The sequence below is a fragment of the Telopea speciosissima genome, chromosome 2 (genome assembly GCF_018873765.1).
Source record: "Telopea speciosissima isolate NSW1024214 ecotype Mountain lineage chromosome 2, Tspe_v1, whole genome shotgun sequence".
NCBI lineage: Eukaryota > Viridiplantae > Streptophyta > Magnoliopsida > Proteales > Proteaceae > Telopea > Telopea speciosissima.
In genome coordinates, this window is record NC_057917.1 from 39,251,848 (window position 1) to 39,278,758 (window position 26,911).

At 41.0% G+C, this 26,911-nt stretch overlaps 2 protein-coding genes across 2 annotated transcripts in view; both read right to left on the reverse strand.

Moving 5' to 3' along the window:
* LOC122652482 (protein DETOXIFICATION 21-like) overlaps positions 1–18,315 on the reverse strand; it is a 44,956-nt gene extending 26,641 nt beyond the window's left edge. Inside the window, exons 1-4 of the mRNA XM_043846231.1 lie at positions 18,023–18,315; positions 11,607–12,148; positions 10,925–11,011; positions 10,774–10,830 (exon numbers count right to left, since the gene is read on the reverse strand). Of these exons, the coding sequence (XP_043702166.1) occupies positions 10,774–10,830; positions 10,925–11,011; positions 11,607–12,148; positions 18,023–18,304 (968 nt within the window). The 5' untranslated portion in view covers positions 18,305–18,315. The remainder of the gene's footprint in view (positions 1–10,773; positions 10,831–10,924; positions 11,012–11,606; positions 12,149–18,022) is intronic.
* Positions 18,316–19,725: 1,410 nt separating this feature from the next.
* LOC122650701 (transcription repressor OFP8-like) lies at positions 19,726–20,475 on the reverse strand. Its single transcript, XM_043844093.1, has one exon. The coding sequence runs from the start codon at positions 20,473–20,475 to the stop codon at positions 19,726–19,728; it is 750 nt and encodes a 249-aa protein (XP_043700028.1).
* Positions 20,476–26,911: the final 6,436 nt, after the last annotated feature.

The following is a 26,911-nucleotide window of genomic DNA, read 5'->3' on the forward strand; positions in this document are numbered from 1 at the left end:
GTTTTGCTTAACGAAGGTGGCGTAGCACTCTCGGGCCTTCTTTTGGTCACCTCGGACCTCACCGATACCGTTCTTCATGGGGAACTTCATCTTCAAGTGTGTCGGCGAGATAATGGCTTGAAGGGAGGTCAGTGATGGGCGACCGAGTATGGCGTTGAAAGCCACCACCGACCGTACCACCATGAATTTGACTTGGGTCGTCACTTGACATGGAGCTTGTCCGAATGTGACCAGTAAGTCGATTGAGCCCTTGATTGTGGCGGCGGCGGCCCCCGAGAACCCATGGAGGGAAGTTCCTTCTGGCTTGAGTACATCATCGCCGAAGCCGAATTGCAGGTACGCGTCGAGCGACATGAGGTCCACAGATGCACCTGTGTAGACCAATACCTGATGAACGGGTCTCTTCGCAATTTCTACCTGTACCACCAAAGCGTCATCGTGAGGGAAACATATACCTTCGAGGTCGGCTTCGGTGAAGGAGATTGTCGCCTCGGACTTTGGCTTTTTGCTCGGCATCTCCGCAACCCCTACGAACCGCGCACTCGCCTTGGCCTTCCGTGTGGATTCTTGTCCGGGGCCTCCAAGGATAGTGTGTATGGGGGCTCCCTTGTCACTGCTCGGTCCGGATCCATCATCTTTCTTTTCGATCCTGTCTTTGGCCTTGTCGTGCTCGGCTCTTCGGCCATCTGTCCTCGGCTTGGCCTTTCTCCTGTCGCGATCCTCGGGTCACCGACCCCCACGTTCTTCTCGGCCTCCTTTGACATATCGCTTCAGGTGCCCTGCTTTTATCAACTCTTCAATTTCTCTTTTCAACTGATAACAATCCTCGGTGTCGTGACCGGTGTCTTTGTGGAATTAACAATACTTGTTGGGATTCCGAGATGACCCGACTTGCATCGGCCGGAGTCGGCGGATGTACCCGCCGCCCAGTATTTGCATCAAAATCTTATTACACGAGGTATTCAGTGGGGTGTAGTCGGGGCTCCGAGCTCGGTCTGATCTCTCAGCTCGGCGATCAGTCCTGGGCTGCTTTTTCTCCTTGCGATCATCAGTCGTCGGCCTTTTCTTCTTGGCTCTGCCTTTGTTCCCCTTTCGGGCTTGGAGCACCACCGCCATATTTGCAAACTCATTGCACCTCTCCAAGAGCTCGGCCAGGTTTTTGGTTGGCTTCCGAGCCAAGTCCTTGATGAGGTCCATGTCAGCAAGCCCGTTGCTCATCGCAGTATGGGCCGTGGCCCTATCCAAATCTTTGGTGTCCAAGGATTCTTTGTTGAAACGTGAGACGAACGCTCGGATCGACTCATCAGACCGTTGCTTCACACTGAGGAGGTTGACCGTCGTCTTCTTGTGTTTCATGCTACTCTGGAAGCGCGTGACGAAGGCTCCGCAGAGCTGAGCAAAGCTTGTTATGGAGTTCGGTGGCAACCAGGAGAACCATGAGGTCGCCGCGCCCTTGAGAGATGCGGGGAAAGCCCGACAAGAGACAATCTCGGTTCCCCCGTACATGGTTATCATCGCATTGAAGTAGTTGATATGATCCGTCGGGTCGGTCGGTTATCCCGTCATACCGGTCGAAGGGAGGTGGCTTGAGCCTGGCCGGTAGTGGCGCGGTCATGATCTCGGGAGGATAAGGGTGCCGTCCGACCAGGGAATAGGCGTCCGGGGTTACCTGTTTCTTCAATCCCTCCACCTACTCTACCAAGTCTCGTAGCCGCTTTTCCAGCTCCGTTTCAGGTGCTCAGCCGTTCGGCTAGTCCACCTGGTGCAAATTGTCCCGTTCATTCGACCGAGGTCGGCCATTTTGTCCTTCAGCTCGGGATCAATTTGCTTGGTCGTCCCGTTGAGGTCGGCTATTCTGGTCGGCTCGATCAGCATCACCCCTCCTTATTCTTCTTTCCACCTGGAAATTGGACCCACGAGGGCTTCTCTGTTGCTCTTCTCGGAGAGGTGGGCTTCGACGTCGGGGGCTATGGCGAGATCTTTCTCCTTACCCCGCAACACGTCTCCCATTTGGCTCGTCCCCTTGTTCTCGGTTCCCCCTCGGCTACCCGTCCTCTCCGAGCCGACCGAAGAATACCGACTTTCTCGCTACCGATGCCGCTGGTTCGATCTCTCGCCCGGTCCTCGGGCTCCAACGATGCTCCTACTCATCCCGCCGAGCACTCCTGTTGGGACGCGGGGGAGGAGTTTTCTGACGGGGGGTGGATGAGATGACGTTGCTCGGCTTGGCTCGGCCCGACGCTGACCATCATTCTGCTGCAAGTTTCCCTCGATGAGCACTGGTGCCAAGGGGGTGCGATTGGTGGCTAGCCTAGCAACCCGCCCTGGGCCATCTGTCCCATGAGAGTTTGCAACATCTCCTTGGTATGCAGCAGTTGAAGCTGAATGTCCATGACTTGTTGGTTGTTCGTCGGGGCTTTCGGATCCAAACTTCCCGGCACAGGTGGTGGCAGTGGCAAATTCAGCCCTGGATGGTTCGGATCGGCCCTCGACCGTCCTTCTGCTATCGTGTCCAACACACTTCCTCCATTTCCACCATCCACCAGGGGAATCGGGTTGGCCGCGGCTCCCACGCTGGGCTGCGGGCCCCCCGCTCGCGGGGGTCTTCCAGTCGTGCCTTGCCGCGATGTTTCAGGGGGTGGCGAGCGTCTCACCTGCCTATCAAGTTGCGGCTCATCCCCGCGGGAGGCAGAGCCGTGCTGTCCTGATCTTGTTTGCACCACCATCGTCTTCGCTCCTTAGATTGGCAGAAACGACGATGGCTAGTTGACATCGTTCCCATAGACGGCGCCAAATCTGTTGCGTGTGAAAACCTCAGTCGCCGGGTTCGCCCATGGATGAGCCTACAAAAAATCGAGTGAGCGCAAGAGAGCCGGTGTGGCTCCGACCTAGGACTCTCCGACGCACAAGTCAGGTCTCCAGTGCAACAGCGTAACAGCTAGTAAAAAGTCATATGAGTGTTTAAGCTCCATACCTGAGTATTTATAGAATGAGGTGAGGCGGTTAGAGGAGTCCTTGTATGGTAAGAGTCCTCTGTTGGGAGGGCTCTTCCGCGTGGGGCGGAGTGGAGAGTTATTTTTGGGGTCGGACTCTCACTAAGGTAAGAGTCCTTATTGGAGTGTGATTTGGTATCGTGACGGGATCGTAGCTCGATCCTTATCCCACGATACTCGGGTGGTGCTGACGTAGCACCGTGGTCCCCGGTGGGGCGTTATGGTAGCTTCTGTGGAGGGCTCGGCCTCAGTGCTCGGCCTTGGACGTGACCTCGGTGCTCGGCCTCCGACGTGACCTCGGTGCTCGGCCTCAGACGGCAACGGCCTCGGCATGTGTGGCATGAGAGTTTCCCCGGTCATGCTGGAGCTCGGCCGAATCATGGCGGCTGGTCTTGGGCCAACCTGTATGGACTTGGCTCATGGCTCGGCTGGCCTGAGCCTCGACCATGCCGAGGAGATCGTCTACTCGCTCTGAACGAGGTATGGTGCAGCGAACCAGGTGCTCGGCCTGGTCCTCTGCGGGCTGAGTGGTCGGCCTATGTACTCGGCCAGGTCGGAAATGAAGTGTTGCTTCCTTCCGGGTGAATGGTTCGGCCCGGTCTGGGGTGTGCTTGATTCGGCCCAGGGCCTCGGTCTCAGCACATCCACGTGGCAACCTCCGGTTGGTTGGGAGATTTATAACTCAACAGGGGGAGTATTGAATAATGTACACCAGAATATCGTGGGGGTATTCTGGTCTTTTTACAGTTTTATGCTTGTTTATGTACTGCCTAGCTATGTCGGCCATGCTAGGGGCATTATTGTCATTAGGATGTAATTTCTCACATTATAAATATATGGCTTGGTTGATCAATTCGATCATTCAAACATTCCCATTATTTCTGTTTTGTCTAACATAGGGCTTCCCTATTAAATAGAAGTGTTATTTAAAGACTAAAACCTAGGTTCTATCATTTAATTGATAATCCATGTAATAATTGTGGTGATATAAAGGGAATAATGGATATATACATATTGGTGCTTTGAATGTATTAAATAATTAATTAATTTAGAGTTTATAAAATACCAACATCTTATAGAGGTTCATAGTTGAATTAAGGGTTAAACTTTAGACCGGTTAATTAGACTGGACCATGGTGAGGGTCAACTCAAGAAAATAGAAGTGTAGAGGAGTTTGAGTAAGAGACCATGGTTGGACCATGGCTTTGGGTTAAACCACCTTAAGAGTTGGGTGAATTAGGTTATCACATTATGATTCATTAGTAGGGAGAGAAAGAAAGGAAAGAGAGAAGGGAGCAGAAGAAGGGGGAAACCCTAGCTAAGGATGAGATCCATGGTGAACTCATGCAACTGAGCATGAAATCCAAGAGAAAATGCGTCCAATTGCGTGGTGGTTACGTGAACCCATCGTCACCATTCCATTGGCCTTTGGAGGGATCTAGAGGTGAAATGGCACTCAATCACTTTTGGTTTCCAACCCACACCATTGGTTTCGAATCTAGTATTTGTAATAGAGTTGTGAGAGTACATTTCACCTTTCTACAGTCTAGATTTGCTAAAAAATTGAAGGGGATCGTAGGAGCTGTGATTTATGGTTTAAAAAGGGAAGAACTTGAGGTAAATCCCTATGAAATCCCAAATTATTTTCAAATCTTGTATGTGTAGGACTTAATAGGGGTTTGTATGGCTTGGATTCATGGTTAGAAGCGTTATGCATGGTGGATTTAGGATTGGAAGTGAAAACCCATGAAAATCCCCAAAACCCTAGGCTAAAAAAGCGCTCTCGGGCTGTATTTCCCGACCTACCGGCGAGTCCAGATGGTTAGGGCTTGCAGAGCCTTGGTTGGCAGAATGCCACCAGATTTGCAGCCGGCAAGCTCGGTAAGGAGCCCAGTAAGTATCCAGAGATCCGGCAGAAGCCACCGGCGAGTCCGATTCACCTCTGTTTGGTGATTTTTGCTTGTTTTGACGGTGGGGTTTCATAGGAAGTGAAACCATTGGTCTAATTAGATATTATACTACATCTTTGGTGCTCCTTTTTTTTACTACAGGTCAAGAGTGGTGGTTAGACCTCAAGCTTTGAGGCGGATAACCCTATCCTGAGTCTACTAACTGTGAGTGGAAATCACTTTAACTTTCCTACCATTGTATGATGAATGTGAGATTAAGATACGGTTAATATGTTTAAAATTGCGATAGAATATTATTTATATATATATATAATGAATTAAACTATGAATAACAATTTTATGAGATGTTTTTCCTGTGTAGTATGTTGAATGTGTCTATGTGAGCATTGTAATGACTGCTATGCATGTGTTATATTTTGTGCATTGAAGTATGTTTTGAGCGCGTGACTTGAATATTGATTGATATTGAACATGAAATGAGAATGTATAATGAATGTAATGTGATTGAACGGTTAATTATGGAATCATATGTGATAACCATCGGAAAATTATACCTTTCGGGAATTGAATATGGATGTAATTATTGGCAATGGAAATACTAAAGGATTAATGGTGTGTAACAGTAAGAAAATGAAATCATAAATAAATTCACTCGGGGAAGGGTAGGAAAAGGTTCATATTATGCTTTGTCGATGAATGTGCGTGTATGTGAAATTGAAGATATTGAAATGGTGGAATTCCTCACTTAGCAGGGGGGGGAATGGAGTGAGAGATAAGAGTTAGAGACACCTCACTTTGTTGAGTGGGATGATGGATACCTCATGTGGACTGGGGGGGGATGCATGAGATGATAGGTAAACCATAGGTGCGTACCTTACCTAGCGGGGGTAAGGAGGGGGTGGAGGGTATCGATATGATTGTAATACCCTGGCATAATGGGGTAATTAATTTAAAGTTTGACTTGTTATGTAGATCCTATAGAAGTGATGGAAGGATGATCTGATTTCGGAAAAGCCCTGAGAGCACTTTGGCCCTAAGACAGCCAATCAGGGGTAAGTACTTTGGCCTAAAATTGTATTTTTACAGGCTTTTAGGTTGAAATAAGTTTGTACATAGTCAAGGTTAGTTCCCAGGGTTATTTTGGAAACTTTACCAAAAAGGGTAAAAATGTCATTTTTAGGGGTTTTATGGAGAGAGAAACTTAGAGGGGGATTTTTTTAATTTTCATAAATAAATAATTTAATAAATGATTCCATAAATAATTCAATAAATAGATCACTATTTAAATAATGCTTTAATTACTAAGTAGTACAATCCAAACAGACCCTAACCTATTTTGGGCCAAACCTGAACCAATCTAGTTCTAGTGTGAACGGGACTTAACACTTGTGGGCTTAACAATTTTCTATTTAATTATTCCAGCATAATAAAATAACATTATTTGAGGAATATTATTCTTGGCCGATTTAGTGTGTCATGAGTGAAATACTTGGATTTGGGTGCAAGGGACTAAGGTAAGGTGTCAACCTACTATTGGTTGTAGACTTAGTTCCTAAGAGAATCTTTTCTCTAAGGAGAGAAAGAAAAATTATCCTCTTTGACTTAATTCCCAGCAAAGGAAGGAGCTTAGGTAGGATTAAAATACCTCTTCAGATTTTAAGATTCTCTTTAAAATATTTTGATTGGAAATCGGATTTAGACTAGGATTTTGGGAAATGAATCATAGGAGTTGTGTGCTACCGCCTCCGAGGAGATTGAAACTTACCAGAAAACGTGGACAGCCTGCATGTTTTGGCAAAACCGTGAGAGGGAGAGAGTGAGATCGGGAAAGAGAGGAAGAAGAAGAAGAAGATCCCCTATCAAACAATCTAGTTGAGCTAAGTACTTCAACCTATGGTTAAGATCAAATTATAACACGCCATTAGAAATTATTGATCGTACATGGGGGTAATATTAGGGTTTGAGTTTTCCCGTCGTGTAGAATGATTCTGTTGGATAATGGGAGATTGATTGTATCTCTCAATATACATACAATTTTGATGTGAAATTTACAGAACGTGTATGACATGTAGATGAATGTCTCTGCCCAATTTGAGATGATTTTGATTTCGTTTGATAAGGTAATAAAATACTGGAATTCGGACTGACCTATTGGGATCACAATATGGAACCCGATTTTGGAAAAATCATAACTAGAGTTATACAGAGAATTTTAATGTGAAATTAGGAGGATATGATCATTGATGAGTTTATTTCATGTCATAAAAATTTCGGAATATTTTGGAATTCAAAAGTATGTATTCTGCTATAATCTTGTCACTGTATACAGAAATAGACTGAATCTAGACACTGTACTTTAGGGGATTGGATATGCGACCTAGGAGTTGATTCTAAGTTCAAATTTTGGAGGAATATTAATTTTATGTTCCTAGGTTAAGCGAAATAAAATTTAAGGTATATTGGATTCGGGAGTTATTTCTTTCATATTTAATGGTTTCAGTGCGCAGAATTTGGCAGAATCTGTGTACTGAACTTGTGGATTATAAATCGCTAACAGCGAATTGGATTTTGAGGCTATTTTTTTAGGTATTGTTAACCAATGGATCTACTGATATTGTCTTTTAATGCCGGAAGATGTATTTCTACACCGATTCCATTCGTCACGTAAATTCTGGCAGCACTTTGTCAAAAGTGTATAGGCGGACTATTAGAGGGGAGAAGCATATTTGGTTATATAGTATTAGATTAGGTAATGTTCTAATAGTGGATACTTGTATATGGACATAGGTATGTGAGGATTGTTATATCTTTAACGTTAATGGAATCGATATTTGGAGCAACATCAAGGTGAGTGGAATTACACAATTTTATATTTATATTTTTATGATAAAAATTCCTCTTTCTAATCTTCAACACTGCTGTTTATGATCAAGTTTTTAAATCCTTTTTGTTTGATTCAAAAACCTAGGCATATTATGCATTTAAATTTCTGGAAGAGTTGCTGTCTTCGGGCATGTGGACGCTCCGACCAGTCCATCGTCCGCACGCCATTGACCGCACGATGCCAGAATGCTTGTTTTGCTGTTTTTTTTTCTTCAATTGGGTCTCTGAATTATGATATTTTGAAAATTGTGTATGTGCATTCATGTTTCCCTTATGTTCGATGACCTATATAGAAGGTGTAGGCATCATTTAATTTTGTGACCCGTATAGACGGTGTGGGGACACCTTTCTTTTGCATGCATAATTATTATTTATGTTTACTTTGGATGATGAATTTCTTTTTTTGAGCACTTTTCAAAGTCAACCTGAAGGAAGCCTCGCATTTCATTATTCTCCTTGAAAATGTTTTTGAATTAGATCCTTGATTAGACATAAGAGCAATAACCAGCTATTGGGCAGATTTATTCTTCTATTTTATCCCATAAAACTTAAGTAGAATTTATATGGTTATGCTTATTGCTATTTAATCGTATGGTATTCTATGTATATGTCTTTGAGTCTGTTTGTCACATGTTTTTAAAATGCTCATATGAAGTTGTTTCGTTTCCTCACTAAGCTTTCCCTAGCTTACACCTCGTTATATTTTCAGATAAAGAACGTCTTGGGTTTGAGCAGAATAATGTTGAGAACAATGAGGATGTGGCATATGGTTATGGCGATGATGTCTATTTTACTTATTTTTATTTTATTTCTGTTGAGACAAAACTCTGGTTTATGGACTAGTTTTTAATTTACTTTTGGGTTTACAGTTTTAAGGATGTAATCTTTGATTTATATTGGTTTGGAGACGATGTAATAATCTAGATTTTGGGTTTTGGATTAAAGGTCTTAATTTGAAATAAAAGGCTTCCGTTGTGTTATTTGAATGGATTATGTTTAGTTACCCTGCTATTGTATTTGAGGCTATGGTGATTAATGATTTGGTTTACACTCCGGTTCCTCTTTCACAAAGGCTTAGATTTTGTGGATCGTTAACGGCCTATAGTCCTGGACGGATTTGGGGGCGTTACAATGGTGTTGGTAGAAATTGTGGCTGTAGAAGCATTTGTGATAGGATTGTGATGTGTGACCATCTCACCATGTGTAGTGATGGCTTGATGATGCATTACAAAATGATATTGTGAGAACTAACCACCATGACTGTGGATATGGGATGATTCATTGGGACGTCGCGTAATGGGGACTACGGAAATAGAAGAGAAAGGAGATGACAAGTCATGTGATTGGAATGTGGTTAAAAGAGAAATGTTGTAAATGAATATTGATCTTATGAACTGATACTAAGTGTAAACTGATATGGACATTGATCTACAATTGTATGTTAGTTTAAAGTGTTTCTTACTTACTGGGCTGTTGCAGCTCATCCCTGATGGAAATTCTATTTTACAGAGCCTTCGGAACTGGAAGGTGGGGACCACACTGGATGAGAAACGAGCCGTGATGCCGTTCTTTTTGTGATTTTGTACAAGTGTTGTATATGCTTGTAGAGACATTAATTTTTGTACATGGGAGGGGAAACCTGAAACGTTTTGTAAATGTCATCAGGTGGGGAAGGATCTGACTTTTATTTCAGGACTGCAGTTGTAGTTATGCTTCCGCTTACTGTGTACTCTGATGTTTCTGAATTATAATCCGAATGGAAAGTTGAAATGTTCCCTTCTAGTTCAGTGTTTGTAGTAATTATGATGTTTATTGGTAAGATCTTACGATCTCCGCCTGTGAGGGCTGCTCTTTCCCTTATCCCGGGACTGGGGAGTTACAAGATTGCTAGATCTCCAATCAAATTTTTGAGAGCTTGTCGATAATACTGAACATCTATACAATAATCTTTGAGCATGATGGAAGCTTCAGCAAACGTATCAGAAGTATATGAAGATCCAACAGAAGAAAAACTTGACGAGAGTCGAGAGATGATTTCAATTGAGAAAACACAACTTGAAGAGATCGGGATCGTTAATTTCCTTCTTCCTCCAGAAATCTTGGATATAAGGAAGCCAATCGTTGCTGATTTTGATCATGAGATGCGCAGAAACATTGTACCATCAAAGCCAACAATCGTGAATGTTGATCAAGTGGTGAAGATTTGTCCTCATTACAAGACTCATGGACAAGTCTTTTTCTAACAAGGAAGGAATAATGCAGGACAGGTTTGGTTCAAATTGGGTTGGATTGTTTGGGTAGAATTCTGGTCCAACCTAGGGCCTTGGTCCAAGAGATGGTTCAGTTCTGGTTCTTTCTTAGAAATCAGAAGCCTTAGTCTAGTTTTAGGAGTTTTCTTTCATCGTGTGGATCCTGTGCCCAGACATAGGAGCAAACGAAATTACCACCCCACCCCCCCTGAAATAAAAATCCCATCCATGTTGATTCCCCTGCGCTGGTGCAGGGAAGGCAACGATCTCTTGCCCTTATGTTATTTAGTATTTATGTTGCATTAGGAAACTCTAGTTACAGCCATGAGCCATTGGCTGGAGAAAATAAGGATTAGTTTTGAGGTTATCTTATCAAGTAAGGGTTGTTAATAGGTATTTAAGTCATGGGAGACTTTTAGTGTATATTAACTTAAATCTTTTTCAGATTTTTTTTTTTTTTATAAATACCTTGTAATGACTAAGAGCAACCCCCCCCCAATGGTTTTGATTAATGGATTAGTTTGTTTGAATAGAAAGAAGTTGTTACCTCTCTCTCGCTCTCCCCCCCCCCCCTCGATTCTGAAATTCTGTTCACTTTCTCACCACTAACAGATCTATCTACTTGATCTGCATCAGCTCTCCACATGGCCAATAACCACATATTTACCAAGAAAAACATACAGAGAAAAAACAGGGGAAAACCTCAACATAATATTGAAAAGTAAAAAATGATAATACCTTGCTGCAGTCAAGAAACCAAGAGATATCATCATCTCCCACCCATTGATATTGAGGCTGTGTGATATACAAATGAAAAAGACAAATCAAGCCAGGAATGGGAAAAGGGGAAGAAAATAGAAAAATATGGAAGATAGAATATTAGAATTACCAGATAGCCAGAGCATCAATGGCAACTTCAGCATTTTTCATATTCCCTGTTAAAAGAACTAAGATTGTGTTGTACCAAAGCTCGAGACTGTTGACAAAAAACAAGGTAATAAGAAAATATATCATTTATCATTATTTTGTTTAGTTTTTTTTTTTTTTTTTTGGTGGTAAAAAAACAGAGATATATGGTTTTCCTATAGATGTTGCCCTTTTTAGGACAAATAGTTTTACCATAGATGAAAAAAATATACTAGTTCTTTCACGGAACCACCTAACTACTTATTGCAACCAATTTGCAGAATGAAAGCAATAACTCTGCAAGATTATGAGTCTGTTTGATCGGACCACACAACTTAAAAAAAAAAAAAGTATTAGTAATAATAATAAGAATAATGGGAACATTGACCATATTGAATAAGAGAGAGGAAATTTTATATACAGCCATTGATTACTCTAAAGAACATACAACCATTGATGTAAACTCTAAAATAAAATTGCAGATAAGATTTGACTTATGTTCATATATAGTGAATAGAGTCAAGTAGAGTTGCAGTTTAAAAATGTTGCAGGGAGTCGGAAATAAATACTGTCAACATTGCAAGACAATTTGATATGGTAGTTCATGAGCTATTTTACACCTCTCCTTAGAATATTCACTGATATAGATATAGAAGGAAGCATACCAGAGCATAGCACCAGATGACAGTGAGAGCTTGATGACTGGCCAGAGATCCTTGAAAGCAAGAAGAGAAAAACCATTCCATGTTTCAGGACAGCCTCCACAAGTAACAAACATAAACTGACCCACATTTGGAATCCAAAACGCTAAGATTGTTGATATCATTGCACCAGGAAGTCCATATTTGTACTTCACTGTTAAAAGCCATGACAAAAAGAGGTGGATTGCAAGCGCAGCTGCTGCCAAGTATGCAATGATCAAGTTTTTGCTCTGTGCAGACAGATACATTTGGCAGGTGAAGGATATGATGAATGAAAACGTCACAGGTATGAACCACCGTGCTATTGTCCCCGCTACCTCCGCAATATGGTCTTCTTGGCCTAATAGCTTTAGAATTGGAGTTGTGAAGAAGAAGAAGGGAAGAAGAAATAGTGAACAAATGAACAGAACAATCCATGATCTTTGAAGGTAGATGCCTAACATATGGTATTGCCCTGCTCCATATGCTTGCCCGCACAAAGTTTCTAGTGCACTGGCCATGCCCAACTGCACATGCCAAACAGAAATCAGCCTTATATTTTAAAAAAGGAGTGGATAGCAAGGTTCATGGATGATTTCAAATAATCATTTTATGGATGTTCGACATTCATTAGCAAAGGTCAGGGAGTACATTTTAACATAATCCTGAAGCCATACTCTTGCTGTTAAGCCATGCAGAACCACTACTATGATTTCTTCTCCAATGTATTACAAAGAATAAATATGCCACTATCCATTTAGAATTGGTGGACCATTCATTAAATGGCACAAACAAGCAGTTTGCTTCTTGGATTCTCCTTATCCATACTGTCTGTAAGCTATAATATTTAGATTTAATGTAAGTTATGTACAGCAGCATAGCTCTCATGTTACTTTTTGCCTTTCTTTTTTTACATAGGCCAGTTAAGACAGGAAATCATCTGACGCACATGCAAACCCACATTTTTTATTTTTTTGGAGAAGGAACCTAGACCACTAGACCAAGTGACAATCAGTCTAGGAGGCCATTCCTAGATAGTCATCAATACCTACTTTGTGGATTGATGATTTGGTCGTTCGACTGTTCGATGGATTAGTAGGGAATTCCTTGCATAGGTCACATGTCAATTTAGTGACATATCTTAACTCAGTGGCCTACCCATGTGTGGGGTTTCTCATTGTTTTTTCAATTGTCCCTGCTCATCATTGTTCTTCAACAAAATTGAAATTCTGAAACAATTTTCAAAGCAATATCCTGATGCGTGATAATGTTGGATTCATTCCTATCCGTATCGAATAGAACATGCTGAGCAAAATCTTCTTCATGTAAAACCTGCTCGATTTAGATCAGGAAAATGGTACAGATTTTATGAATCATGTGCTATGGCTCAAATCCATAGTCAATCCTATTTCCGATAGGAGCAGTTGACACTTGAATCCCATTTTTTCCATTATTTTCGTATCCATAACAGTACGAAAAGAAGGCCCCGGCTCCAAGTTGTTCAGGAATAGCAGTGTTGAGTTTCTCAACCATTTGACGTGGACAACATATTCACGAAATTCGAGACCCACCAAACACTGCCATATTGGATGCAAAGATTAATTTTTTCTCCCCCTCCCCAACTTTGGCCAGGTCCATGTGAAGTTATGAATGCAACTTGATAGAGTCCTCTACTGGATCAAAGTGCTTATAGCAATATAACTTATAGCTAATTTTAAGCCAAATGTCCAAACGAGAGAATATTAAGCCAAAATCTTGATCCAGGCCCCAATTTCAACCTGCATAGACATATGTTACCTAATGCTCTTTCACCAGCAGCTGCAGCTCTTTCAAACCAAATTCAAGGAGGTGGCAAAGAAGCAATGAGGAACATAGCAGCTAAGGACCCTCTCCGCCTCCCTTTAGTGAATCTTCACATCTGATCATGGGACAGCCATTCTAATGAATGCATAAAATGATAAAACTACACATGAGCAAGGTTAAGAAATGCCAAAGACAAAAGACATTAATGCCTACACTCAGACAATGATATTCTGTATCCTTTCTTCCTGTACTCAATTTGCCCCACAACCTAGAGCCCTGTTTGATGTGCTTCTACCATATGTTGGTCCCAATCTTTTCTGGGGTATTCTCTTCAGGTGTGCAGTAGAGTATGGAAAAACCGTGTATTGATTTGCCAAACTGTGCCTATATGGTGCGTCAAATTTCAAGCATCCTCCCCCCCCCCCCCTTTTATTTTCCAGTATCCCACTCCCAACCCTGTCATTCTAATAGGATGGACAGCCAACCTGAGTCAGTCTGACCACTATATACAGCCCAATAAATTGCATGATAGTGTTACTAGTGTTTGTCTGTGATGACACTGACAACTATGTTTTTCCTAAATTACTGTACCTAAAACCCAAGCCCAGTATCAACATGACCTGGCCCCAAAAGCTTACTGTTATGGTCAGTCCCACTGCCCATTTATAGAGTTGCCAATTGCCACTTACAGTCTGCGTCACAACTCACAAGCCCAACTTCAATTGAGCTTTCCGGTTCCTAGAATTTTTTTTGGGCCTTTAATAAATCCACTCCAAATCACAAGGTCAGAAAGAGCACCCTAGTGGAACTTTCATAAATATGAAATTGCGATTTGGGAAATCTTTTGATATTTTTCCCTTCTCCATGATAGGGCAGGGTGACAGAGAGGGTCAATGTGTTTTTGAAATGCCAAAACAGTAATAAATAATGGTGTGTACTGTGTGCATCCTTTCCCCTAAATAACAAAGGATAAATCTGCTTGTAGCCAAATTAGTTACAACAATTATTATAACCAACTTTCATTGCCGCCATTACCCTTGACTACATCAATTAATATTCTTTTTATGTGGGATCATATGTAATTGCACTTGGAGGTTTGAGTCTTTGACGACACTGTCTCTGCCCTTTCCCTTGTCTCCCACTTCCACAACTATTGCAGACAAACAGAGAGAATGCAGAAAATGGCTAGATCACAAAGATATGAAAGCACAGAGAATGGCTTGGCTGCTAGAGAACACGATTGATCTTAAACTGAAGAAGTGGGATCCCCATTTTTCAAATAGAGGGATAGAGGAGCAAAGCCTTGTTTGTCTTTTCATATCGTAGTGGGATATATCCCTCAAAGAGAGAAAGAGAGACAGATGAAAGTGAAGAACAAATCCGATTACCTCCGCATCATTGACAATTTACCACATACATTATAAACCATATAACCCAAACCCCAAATAATGTAGAACCAGTTAAACTAAGAACCAACTCTACGGGAGGATCAATAATCTAAGTACCAACAGCAACTTTCAGCAGTAATATCAAGCCTTCAATTGCCTCTCAATTGAAGGTTAACTCGTAGAATAATAAAATAAAAGATGAATAAAACAGAAAATAGAGAAGAAGGGGGGATAGATGTTTGAGCCTCCCACTCAACCTAGGCCTCTCACCTCACATAGGACTCTCTCCTACACTGCTTCACACAGTCATTGGTAAAAACCAGATACAGCGTAAGGTGGAAACTCTAAGGTCTCAATTACATATATAGCTAATGTTGCTAATCAGAAAATAGAAAGTGACAAATTAGAAAGTCTCTATACAGTCTCTTACAAGGCAATATTGAGACTTATACATGAAGCTAACTAAGATCTTAGCTGTTAACCAAAATAGAAAGTACTAAAGACAAATAAAATCTAAGCTAACAACTAAAGATTACACAGAAATAGAAACTCCAAAATAGAAACTATAAAAGTAGAAACTTAAGCTAATGAAGTAGCAACTAATATCTCCATTAAGGCATGGAAAGAGATCTCGGTCGAAACCACCGAGATATCTCGGTTTCGCAAGAAACCGAGACGAGTTAACCAGAGAGTTTAAAAAGTACAGGGTTTCGGTTAGTTTCGACCAGTTTCGATCGAAACTGGTCGAAACCAGTTGAACCAACCCAAACCGGCATATTAAAGTGACAAGTTTCGATCGAAACACATACTGTCTCAGTGGTTTTGACACATGGAGTGGGAGTTTGGCTCAAAAGTGTGGATTTCTTCACACCGTTTCTTCGTTTAGTGTATCCTTCAGCGCACACTAGTAAACTTAGGTCAATAACCACAAGTACCATTTTGAGTTCTTTCTTCTTTTTCTTTTTTTGTGAAAATAGTTCATGCATTGTATTTAGAATGTCAAAAATAGGCTGTACACAAAAAATCAGACCTAAAACCATTTCTGGGCTTCAAAACCACAGTCTCGAGTTGGCTGGGAAAAAGTACCAGGTTTCGACCTGTTTCGACCATATCTCGGTTTCGGGCTGGTCGAAACCCTAGATTTAGAACCTTGCATTAAGGAAACCACCACTCCAGCAGTCCATATGGGGCTCATACCACTGTTCATATGAATGAACAGTACCACATGAACATTACCTCCGTTCATGTGAACAGTGTTTCGTGAACGGTGTTTTGGTCCTTTTCTTCTTCATGCTTCAGTCTACATCACCAACCTGTGGGCTGTGGTCTTTCAATCTGTGGATTTGTTTATAACCAACATAAAATATTTCTATAAAATCATTTTGTTAGTATTCTTATTAAAATGATCTTGAATTTGATAAAAAGGTTTACCTCAGAGATTTCCATTTAGGGGGAGCATTTAGCATCTACACTTCTACGTTTCTATCAGATAGTGTAGACCATGGGTAGGTTTGGTTAGTGATATAGGAGGAGAAGCTGGTTCCCTTAGGACTGGAGTCAGAGAAAGGGAGTGGATTAGGAAAGTTAAATGTGTAGATGAGAGCAATAGTATGTGAATCGCCAACTCTAGGGGATTCTGCTCAAGATACACATTTGTCCAAGCTACGATGTCTGCGCCTATGCAAAAAAGGAGCTTCTGCATTTTTGATCAATTGTTTCTTAGACAATTCTAAGAATAAATCCAAGAGAAGATTGTTAGATTATGGAAGAAATCACCCCATGAGATAGAGAAACACCAGCGTGCAGGTTTGCAAAATGAAAAATACAAGGATAGTCTAGGTAAATAATTTCAGGGGCAAAGAAAGTAAGGTTACAGTCTCCGTTCTTAACCTTTTTGGTTATTGTTGGAGAAAATAGAAACAAAAATAAAATAAAATAAGAAATAAGGCATGGCACATCACTTAAGACACTGTTTTTAAGACAGTGATTTCCCCCACTATCTTGTAAAAAACAAGATGACGCAGATGGTCTCAGGAATGTTGTCTCCAAGATACAATGCCCTTCACACAAGTTTTGAATAAGATTGCACTTCTTATCAACACACACAAGAATAAGTATGGTATAGAAAAAAAATACTAAAAAAAAGTAGACCTTATAAACTTCCCAACTCAACAACCAACTTGCAAAAAGGATGAGTAAAGATAGAGATTTAAAGGAATTGCATCATCTTTCCTTGGCATCCAAACATAGACTTAGAGAGAAGAGAGGGAATGAGAATGAGAAAAAAATCCCAACAAAGGATCATGACAAGTGGTATTTATAGTTTTTGAATAGGCACAAGATCAAAAACACCTTTATGAGTAGAAGATGAAGAGGCTTGATTATGTCTTGAAGAGACAACTATGCCTTGATAGACACCTCTACATAGAGATTGCATCTTTCAAAAGAGATGCGACTCTATTTCTCTTCGAAACTTTCAATCTCTTAAATTATTTAATAATAATATTTTTCCAAAATAAATACTCATCCAATGGCACATTATATAAACAGACATAAAATAAAAACCAATGATCAGATTAAGATCATAGCAGTCCATTATACAACATATTTGGACAGAATTTGATATATCAGACCTGATTAATGATCTAACTATCAGATATGCATCCATAATGATTCTAATCCAACTGATCAGATCTGTCCCTGTAAGGCTGTAATAGATATCCGTGTCTTTTAATGAATCAATCTTTAAATTGACATTCTTATTAAAAATATCATATATATACATTCACATGTATGATTTGTGAACACGTTAATACATCATTTCTTCTCTTTCTCACAAAAATGAATAAAGAAAGAAACACAAAAGAAGAAAGGTAGGCAATTATTGAATATTTAATATAATTTAATTAGAATGATAGATCTTAAATATAGATTAAACTTTAGGCAGTACAAGCGCCTAAACGAAAGCTCATGAGAAGTGGCTCTAAACTCTATTCTTACAAAAGCAAATCCACCAAGAGTGTTTCCTTTGCACACTTCAAAATATTTATAGATTTGTAAAAAGAAAATTCCTAACCTGTCATATGCAGAGATTTTGTTAGGAACAATTTCAACAATAAACAGAGAGATCAATAATAGGCCAATAATAAATGGAAAAAAAAAAAAGCGGTGACCACATCTTAATAAGTAAACAAAAAAAAAAAGAATTACCAAGATACCATTGGCGAACCTCAAGAGGACAGTAGCGACGAGAGCATATGCAGCTAACTCTACAGAGCCGATATGGCCGATGAAGGCCTGACTGATGACTTGGATGCCGAATGTGGAGAACCTCGTGAAGATTGCAGGAGCAGCCACTACCCATAGCTTCTTCCACTCGCTCCACACTTTCTTCCCCAAATCCTTCTCCTCCTCATCTCCCTCAACCGCCCCTCCTGATCCTTCTCCTTCCCTCCTTTCTTGCAGAAGCTTCGCATTCAAATCCTTTTCCATTTCCTCCTCTTCTTCTGTATTTCAGAAGAAAATTCTCCCCCCTCACCCAAAACAAAATTTAAAAAAAAAAAAAAGAACCCAAAAATTAAACTTAATAATAAGTTCAGACTCTTCAGATGATGATTGTATCTCTTTGATGAAGAAAGATTTTAAGTATGAATTACAGTCTACTCATGTGAAAGAGGATGTAAAGTCCCCAAAAATAAGATGCTTCCCTAGCTTTTATAGGGAAACAATAAATGGTTGTCGCATCGACGATTAAAAAAAGGGAAGGTAACGTCTAAAATGTTGAGAAAAAAACCACCTCTAGTTCATCGGGATTATTATATATGGCACCTCCCCTTCAGGGGCAAACGAGATGATTTCAACTGTTTCCTCGTAAATAACGATCACTATGACACGTGAAAATACACAGAGAGAGACAGACTTATAACAGAAGCGTAAGAGACGAGCTGGAGCTCACGCACAGGGGATAATCCCTAAAACGAGTCTGAAGAGCTTGGGATTCTTAGAAAAAGACAAAAAAGACGATGTAAAACGACCTCGACTCCTATCAATCCGGGCAGTTGGGTTGCATGTGCAGTACGAACGAGGTGATACGCATTTATTGCCTGTGGTTAATACGCACTGCCGCACTTCTGCAGCTACAGCCCAGCTGCCTGGATTGCATTTTGTGATGTGGGACAGTCGTGGTAGCACAGCAGCGGCAGTATTGGTAGGTTTGTTATATTTAATATGAGAGAATATTCACTGTATCGCAGCGAAGCTTGCGCATATTCTCCCATATTAGCTTTGGCTGGGTGCGATTTATTATTAAGATAAGGAGAAAGAAGATCTTTATCAAAAAAAGAAGAAAGATAATAAGATATGGCGTTTGACTGAAGTTGGCGCTTCTTCAAATACTCCTATGCGCATATTCTCCCATATTACCTTTGGCTGGGAGCGATTTATTATTAAGATAAGGAGGAAGAATATCTTTATAAAAAAAGAAGAAGGGTTTTTTATAATTACTATTCAAAAATCTTTCATATTTATTATTATCTCCTCAAAAACTTTGAAACAATTGTTACCCTTATTTGCATATTAATAACTAACTGACCTCCACCATTAGTGACCCGTAATTGAAGGGATTAGTTGTGAAAGTGTGTCGTTGTCACAAATTTTTTAAGATCAAAATGCCTTTTTGGATTGGTAATTGTAAAAAAACTCCCACCCCATCACCGTCCCTCCTCCTCCTCCTCCTCCTCCTCCATCCACTGCAATTCATCTTTGATCGTAGATTCAAAAAAGCAAAAAATGAAAAGAAAAAGAAAAAGAGATCCCAATTAGACAGAATTGCAGAGTGAGCACCAATAGAAACAAATTACAACTTTTCTAGTTTCTAAAGATCAAGCAGATCAACACTGTCAGATTCTTCAAGATCAATTAGATAACAGAGTATCCCATAGTTCCTTAAATACCTCAATAATAACTTTATGATAATGAGAGGAATTCAAACTCAGAAAACCCTGTAAAAGCTTCTCCAGATCCTCTTCTACAAATAACTCCTTCTCTACAATCATTTCCGCCATTGATGTCCTGAAATCATTATACGGATCACTAGACCGCTTCACCACAGCGATCCTTTCTTGTAATTTGCCCCCTGAATCAAACGGGTCATGACTCATTTCAGAATTCCTTCTTCGGCGAACTTCAGCTGCTTTCCGGCGGTAAATCTCGGAAGAATCAGAAGATAAACTCTTTGAAGATAAAAACGTTTCTGTCTCGTCTCCAGATTCTTCAGTACTGAACCACCCACTATCACTTTCTCCTAATGAAGAATCAAAATGAAATCTTGATTTGTTGTTCATAGATCTCTGATTCTTCTTCTGCTTCGTTTCCTTTGACTTAATTTTTCCCCTTTTTGATTCAAATTCCTCAAGCTTGTAATATGAATTTAATGGCGAAATGGGTGATGCAGGGGGACAAGTTCTTCCTTTAGCATCATCAAAGCCGAAGCATGGGCTTTGTTCCATCAATTCTGGACTCCGTAACTTCTCCATTGTTGCGAAACCATCCTCTGCAGATGATTCATGGTGGATTTGAGAGATGAAAATGGCTACGCTTCGTGATCGACACGAACCAAATGAAGCACGGAACATGCGAGAGAGTCGTAGTTTGAATCCACCCATCATTAGAGTGATTGCAGAGAGACACACACAGCTTTGAACGGAGATTGCGCTCTTTGTTTATATAGACTATCCAACAAACCGAATATTTTTGTCTCTTTCTTCCTTGAAATTTAAATAGAAGAAAGAATTTTTTTTTTTTTTAAAGCTACTTTCGTCATCTTTGATCATTTTGGCAATCGGCAATTCTAAATTCATCTCTGGAATGAGGTCGTTGGGGTTGCAGAGGATGAAGAAGAAGAAGCACAAGGAGGAGGAGGAGGAGGAGGAGAAGGGAAGGTGATGGGGTGGGAGGTTTTTACAATTACCACCCCAAAAGGGCATTTTTATCATAAAAAATCCGTGACAACGGCACATTTTTACGATTAACCCTCTCCGTTACGGATCCGTAATGGTGGGGGCCAGGTAGTTATTAGTATGCAACAGGGGAGGGTAATAGTTGTTTCAAAGTTTTTTTTTTTTTTTTTGGGGTGGTGTAATAGTAAATATAAAAGATTTTGGGGTGGTAATTGTAAAAATCCCTAAGAAGAAAGATAATAGGATATGGCATTTGATTGAAGTTGGCGCTTCTTCAAATACTCCTATGTGCACCAAGCAAAATAACAGAATTTTCAGAATCATCTCTCTGACTCTCTCTCTCAAATCATCACCATTTCTTTTGCACGCGCATTGGCCACTCGTGAGAACGATTTTCCCCCCAAACCAGTTTCAAGAATTGTTGATCCGTCGTGAAAACCCGATGAAATCCTTATAGAATATCCCTGCTTCCTATCTTCTCGAGACCTCTCTCCTACAACCTCTCATCGCTTATTAAGGTAGATATTATTCCCTAATTCATTGATGATCCCAATAGGGATATATATACATAGCTTACAAGATGTACATAAATAAGGTAACCCAATATTGGGTGATGTACAAGATAATGGAGAATATTGAAATAGTTGAGATATACTATCCATGGTGCCCAAACAATTGTGTTTCCATAAGTGCCTGGATCCATATCACATGTGATAACACATGTAACAATAATCCGAGAAAGGCAGGTGAGTGATTCTAGTGATCTTTCTCTCAATACACCCCCTCAAGGTGGAGAGTCGGGTAACCGAATCTTCAGCTTGTCCCTCAACGATTCAAATCTGGAATGTGCTAGCGGTTTTGTTAAGGTATCCGCCAGTTGATCTGGTGAAGATATAAACTGCACTTGCAACTGCTTTTTAGCCACTTGATCTCAAACAAAATGAAAATCCACTTCCACATGTTTTGTACGTGCATGGAATACTGGATTTGCCGACAAATATGTCGCCCCTAGATTGTCGCACCACAAGATCGGTGGTCCAGAGAGTGGGTACCCAAGTTCAAGAAGAAGTGATTCTAACCATATAAGCTCAGCCGATGCGTCGGCCAAAGCTTTATACTCAGCCTCTATGGATGACCGAACCACAGTTCGTTGTTTCCTAGACACCCAAGAGACTAGGTTTGAACCTAGAAAAATAGCAAAACCACCGGTTGACTTGCGGTTAGACCCGTCTCCGGCCCAGTCTGCATCCGTGAAGGCTTGCAGAGAACGGGTATTTGAACGCTCAATTAAGAGACCACCAAATTGGGTGCTGCGAAGATACCGAATAATTCGCTTGACAAGCTGCCAGTGTTCCTCGGTTGGAGAGTGCATGAATTGGCAGGCCTGATTAACTGCAAAGGACACATCAGGGCGTGTCAAAGTAACATATTGCAATGCACCCACCACCGAACGATATTTGGTAGGCTCAGGCAGTGTTGCACCCCCTGAATCAGAGAACTTCATTGTTGTAGCCATAGGGGTCTTGACAGGTTTACAATCAGTCATGCCTGTGCGGTGTAGCAAATCTGTAATGTATCTGGCTTGAGAAAGAACAATGCCCTTGGGATGCTTATTGACCTCAATGCCCAAGAAAAAATGAAGAGCACCAAGGTCCTTGATGGAGAATTCGCTGGCAAGGCACTATAGTAGAGACCGAATCATATAGGAATCACTGCCTGTAACAATAATGTCATCTACATACACTAGAATACAGCAGACTTGAGTCCCAGACCGGCGGATAAAAAGTGAGGTGTCCGTCCTTGAACCAATAAATCCCAGACTAATTAGAAACTCAGACAAGTGATGAAACCATGCCCGTGGAGCCTGTTTGAGCCCATAGAGAGAACGGTGCAGCCTGCACACATGATCAGGAAATGAAGGGTCAGCAAACCCTTGAGGTTGGGACATGTACACTTCTTCATCTAACGTCCCATGAAGGAACACATTTTGTACGCCCAGCTGCTGAATCGGCCAGTTGTTAGATACTGCTATTGAAAGAACCCATCTGATTGTGGTAGGTTTCACAACTGGGCTGAATGTTTCATTGTAATCTAGACCATGTTGTTGGTGAAAGCCCTTTGCTACCAGATGGGCTTTGTAGCGCTCAAGGGAGCCGTCAGCTTTCCTTTTAATTTTGTAAACCCACTTATTGCCAATAAGGTTCATAGAATCAGTGCGGGGCACTAGTGACCAAGTGCCATTCCAAAGCAGAGCAGTAAACTCCTCAGCCATCAATGTTCTCCATTCAGGGACTTTATTGGCCTGCAAAAAAGAAGAAGGCTCAGTAGTCACCGCATGAGTAATATGTGCATTGGGCTGCCATGTGTGGGACCGAAGCCTCATAGGGTGTAAGGATGGTGCAGGTAATGGGTTCGGTTGTGGTGATGGCGAGGACAAGGCTGGCTCGGGCTGTGGATTGTAGAGCTCATGGATGGGCCGGGTCCTTAGTGGTGTAGATGGTGGTGTGGAATCCCGGGCAGGGCTGGAAGTAGGTGAACCTGTAGGTGGTTGGGCTGGAATTGGGGTGGGTATGGGTGTAGGTGAGTTCATGGGTGTGGGTACTGGTGTTCCTACAGGTGAGACCCGCATGTGGGATGGTAATGGGTCACGTGGCGGAGACATAGAAGAAGATGCCCAAGGTATATTTGGGCCAGGACTAATGGTGACAGATGAAGGTGGTGATGGACTAGAAAAAGGAAAAGATCGCTAATCAAACTGAACATGGCGAGCAATAATTATTTTTTGTGATTGTAGATCCAAGCATCTATAACCGTGATGCAAAGGACTGTATCCAAGGAAGACACATGCTGTGGACCGGTAATCCATCTTGTGACGGTTATATGGTCTTAAATATGGGAAACATAAGCATCCAAAAACTTTAAGAAAACCATAATCCGGTGCCTTGTGAAACACCAATTGAAAAGGAGAGATGCCAAGAGAGATAGAAGATGGCATTCTATTTATCAGAAAAATAGTTGTTTCAAAGGCGTAGTGCCAGTATTTCTGTGGCACAGACCCATAAGCAAGAAGGGCGAGGCCTGTCTCAACAATATGTCGATGATGTCTCTCAACCGACCCTTATTGCTCATGGTTGTGTGGCGCAGAAACACGATGAACAATACCAAGTTTGGAAAAATATTCAAAAAGAGACCGATATTCCCCACCCCAATCGGACTGAATAGCCTTGATTTTCCTACCAAATAACCTCTCAACCAAGGCCTGAATTGTGGAAAAATATCAAATACATCAAATTTGCGAACTAAAGGGTAGAACCATATGAATTTTGTATTATCGTCAACAAAGATGACGTAATACCGATGATGGGAACTCGACGGGGTTGGAGAAGGGCCTCAAATGTCAGTAAATATTAAATCTAAGGGAAACATACTTTTACTACCAGTTAAAGAAAGAGAAAGACGATTGACCTTGCCAAGTTGACAAGCCTTACATAGAGATTTAAAATGAGAACTATTAAAAGGTAAATGATTAATGCGAATGATTTGTTGGAGAGTGCGTTGATTTGGATGCCCAAGGCGAGAATGCCAAAGATCAAAAGAACCACGGACAGCAGAGTGCACTGACGGGGAAGAAGAGTGGAGCTCGTAAAGACCATCTTTACTCGGTCCGGACAACAGTATTTCCTTGGTTACTTGATCCTTCACAAGAAAGTGAGAAGGGTGAAACTCAAAAAATACATTATTATCTTGAGAAAACTTTTGAACAGATAAAAGAGACTTGGAAATAGATGGAACATGAAGAATATTATGTAAATAAAATAAACGAGAGGATAAAGATGGAAGAGAGGATGAACCAATATGCGAAATTTGCAAACCCTTACCATTACCCACATTCAATGGATCTGTACCATTATAGTCATCATATTGGGAAAAGGCCTGAAGATCAGGCGTGACATGGTAAGAAGCACTAGTATCCGGGTACGCTTAAGAGAAATGTAATGATGGGCATGGTTTAAGGAGGGGGGGAGATGGACGAAGAAAGAGGAAGAGAAGTAGGCAAATCGTTGGTGCCTACAATAGAACTGCCATCGGCACCATGGGTATTGCTTCCTTCCATTGCAAGAAGGAGAAGAAACTAGAAAAAAAAAAAAAGAAAAAAGATTGGCTCGATGGAGCTATTGTGGCTCTTGATACCATGTTAAGGTAGATATTATTCCCTAATTCATTAATGATCCCAATAGGGATATATATACATAGCTTACATGATGTACATAAATAAGGTAACCCAATATTGGGTGACATACAAGATAATGGAGAATATTGAAATAGTTGAGATATACTATCCATGGTGCCCAAACGATTGTGTTTCCATAAGTGCCTGGATTCATATCTTTATCACATGTGACAATAATCCGAGAAAGGCAGGTGAGTGATTCTAGTGATCTTTCTCTCAAAATCGCTGAAGAAGCGAAGGGCAAAGAATTCTCTTTTGGCACTTCAAACCTGAACACCTAAGAGTGTGTTTGGTTGTGTAAATCGACCGAACATCATTCTGTTGGACCATGATTCTGAATTTTTTAAACCGTTTGGTATCCTAATTCCAACGGACGACAAGAATTACGTAATTTTACATTTTACACTATACTAGATCATTCATCTGAGTTCACCTTTATAGGAGAACTCAGATTTGGATTACAAATTACAGCCTAGGTATAAATAGGATAATCCAAGAGGATCATACCTATCTGCCCTAAATCGAAAAACCTGGTTATCGCGACCTGCGTTCTCTCGCGATTGAGAAGAGAAGGGTGAACAGGAGTGTCTCGCGAAGGGAAGAAGAGAGCAAGATCAGATCTCACTCTCAGACTCTATAGCTCCCTCTCTACTACCGTTCGAAAGAACAGGAGTGTCTCGCTATTCTCTCGCTCCCTAGGTATGTCGTTCCTAAATCTCATTCCTCTTTTCATCTCTCTCTGTCGGATTCTCTCGCTCCTTCTCTGATATTTCATACCCATTTTGCATCTGTGCTCTCTCTTTCTCTCTCGCTCTCTGTCCTAGAACATGGAGTTTGCATTTTGTATTTTTTGTTTTTTAGGGTTTTAGTTCTAATTTGGGTGTTCTTCTTTCAGGTGTAAACTGAAGATTTGTCTAGGGTTCCTGTTCAGGTGAGTTTTTACACCTAGATTTTTTATTTAGTCTTTAATTCGTTTCTGCCTTTGTACATCCAATCTTAAGTGGCAGTCTACAACAGTTTGAACCAAAATAAGGAATTAGCTAGAAATTCAAAAAACAGGTGATTTTTCACCTTCGGCTGTAATACCTGCCATTCAATGCTTTCACAGCCAACAAACAACTCCTTCATGAGATGGATGTGCTCTTCTTCATTCAAACGTACATGTTCCCATTGACGAAAAATAGATTGTAGTTTATCAATCTGAACAAGAAAAATGCAGAACAGTTAGACAAATTCAAAAAAAAATTAGAAAAACAAAACAAACAGTAGGACCACCTTCCCCTAAACACACACCAACAACACAAACAGAGAGAGGGAGAATGACCTCCATTGAGCCAAATGACCAAAGGTTTGGATTCTGGGAGATGAACAGCTTCAGTGAGCCAATAGAAGAGAGCTCTGCCAGAGACTTTATTAACAGAGACATAGCCAGAGTACTCTGTTTTACACATAGCCATGCCCATGACCATAGAAGTCCAAGACTCCCAAGTAGTATTAGTAGAAAAAGAAGAAGAAGAAGCAGAAGTGAGTGATGGGTATACACCACCAACCCACACTTAAGAAGGGTCATAGACAAGCCTAACCCACACTCAGACAAATTCTCTGTGTGGAGATCATAGTGTAAAAATTCTTGCTGACAAATGTTTGTCTAATGCTTGTCCGAGGAAGAAGGATAAGAATTTTCTGGAAAGACTCCAAAAATGTGGACTCAAGCCCAGAATTGAGACTGGTCAATCTCAATGGATCCATTGCAAAGAAACAGCTGGAGTTTGCTGGAGTGAACCTGAAACAATCTTCCTAGTAAACTAGAACAAGTAGCTGTTTCTCATAACTCACTTCACAATACTAAGGCTTGGTATGAGTTTTTCCACTTGCCTACAGGGTGATACATATGCGTTAACTGTGAAGTTA

What these genes read in the sequence shown, in the direction of transcription:
- LOC122650701 (XM_043844093.1), bottom strand. Translation starts at nt 20,475, where the DNA reads ATGGGTGGATTCAAACTACGACTCTCTCGCATGTTCCGTGCTTCATTT.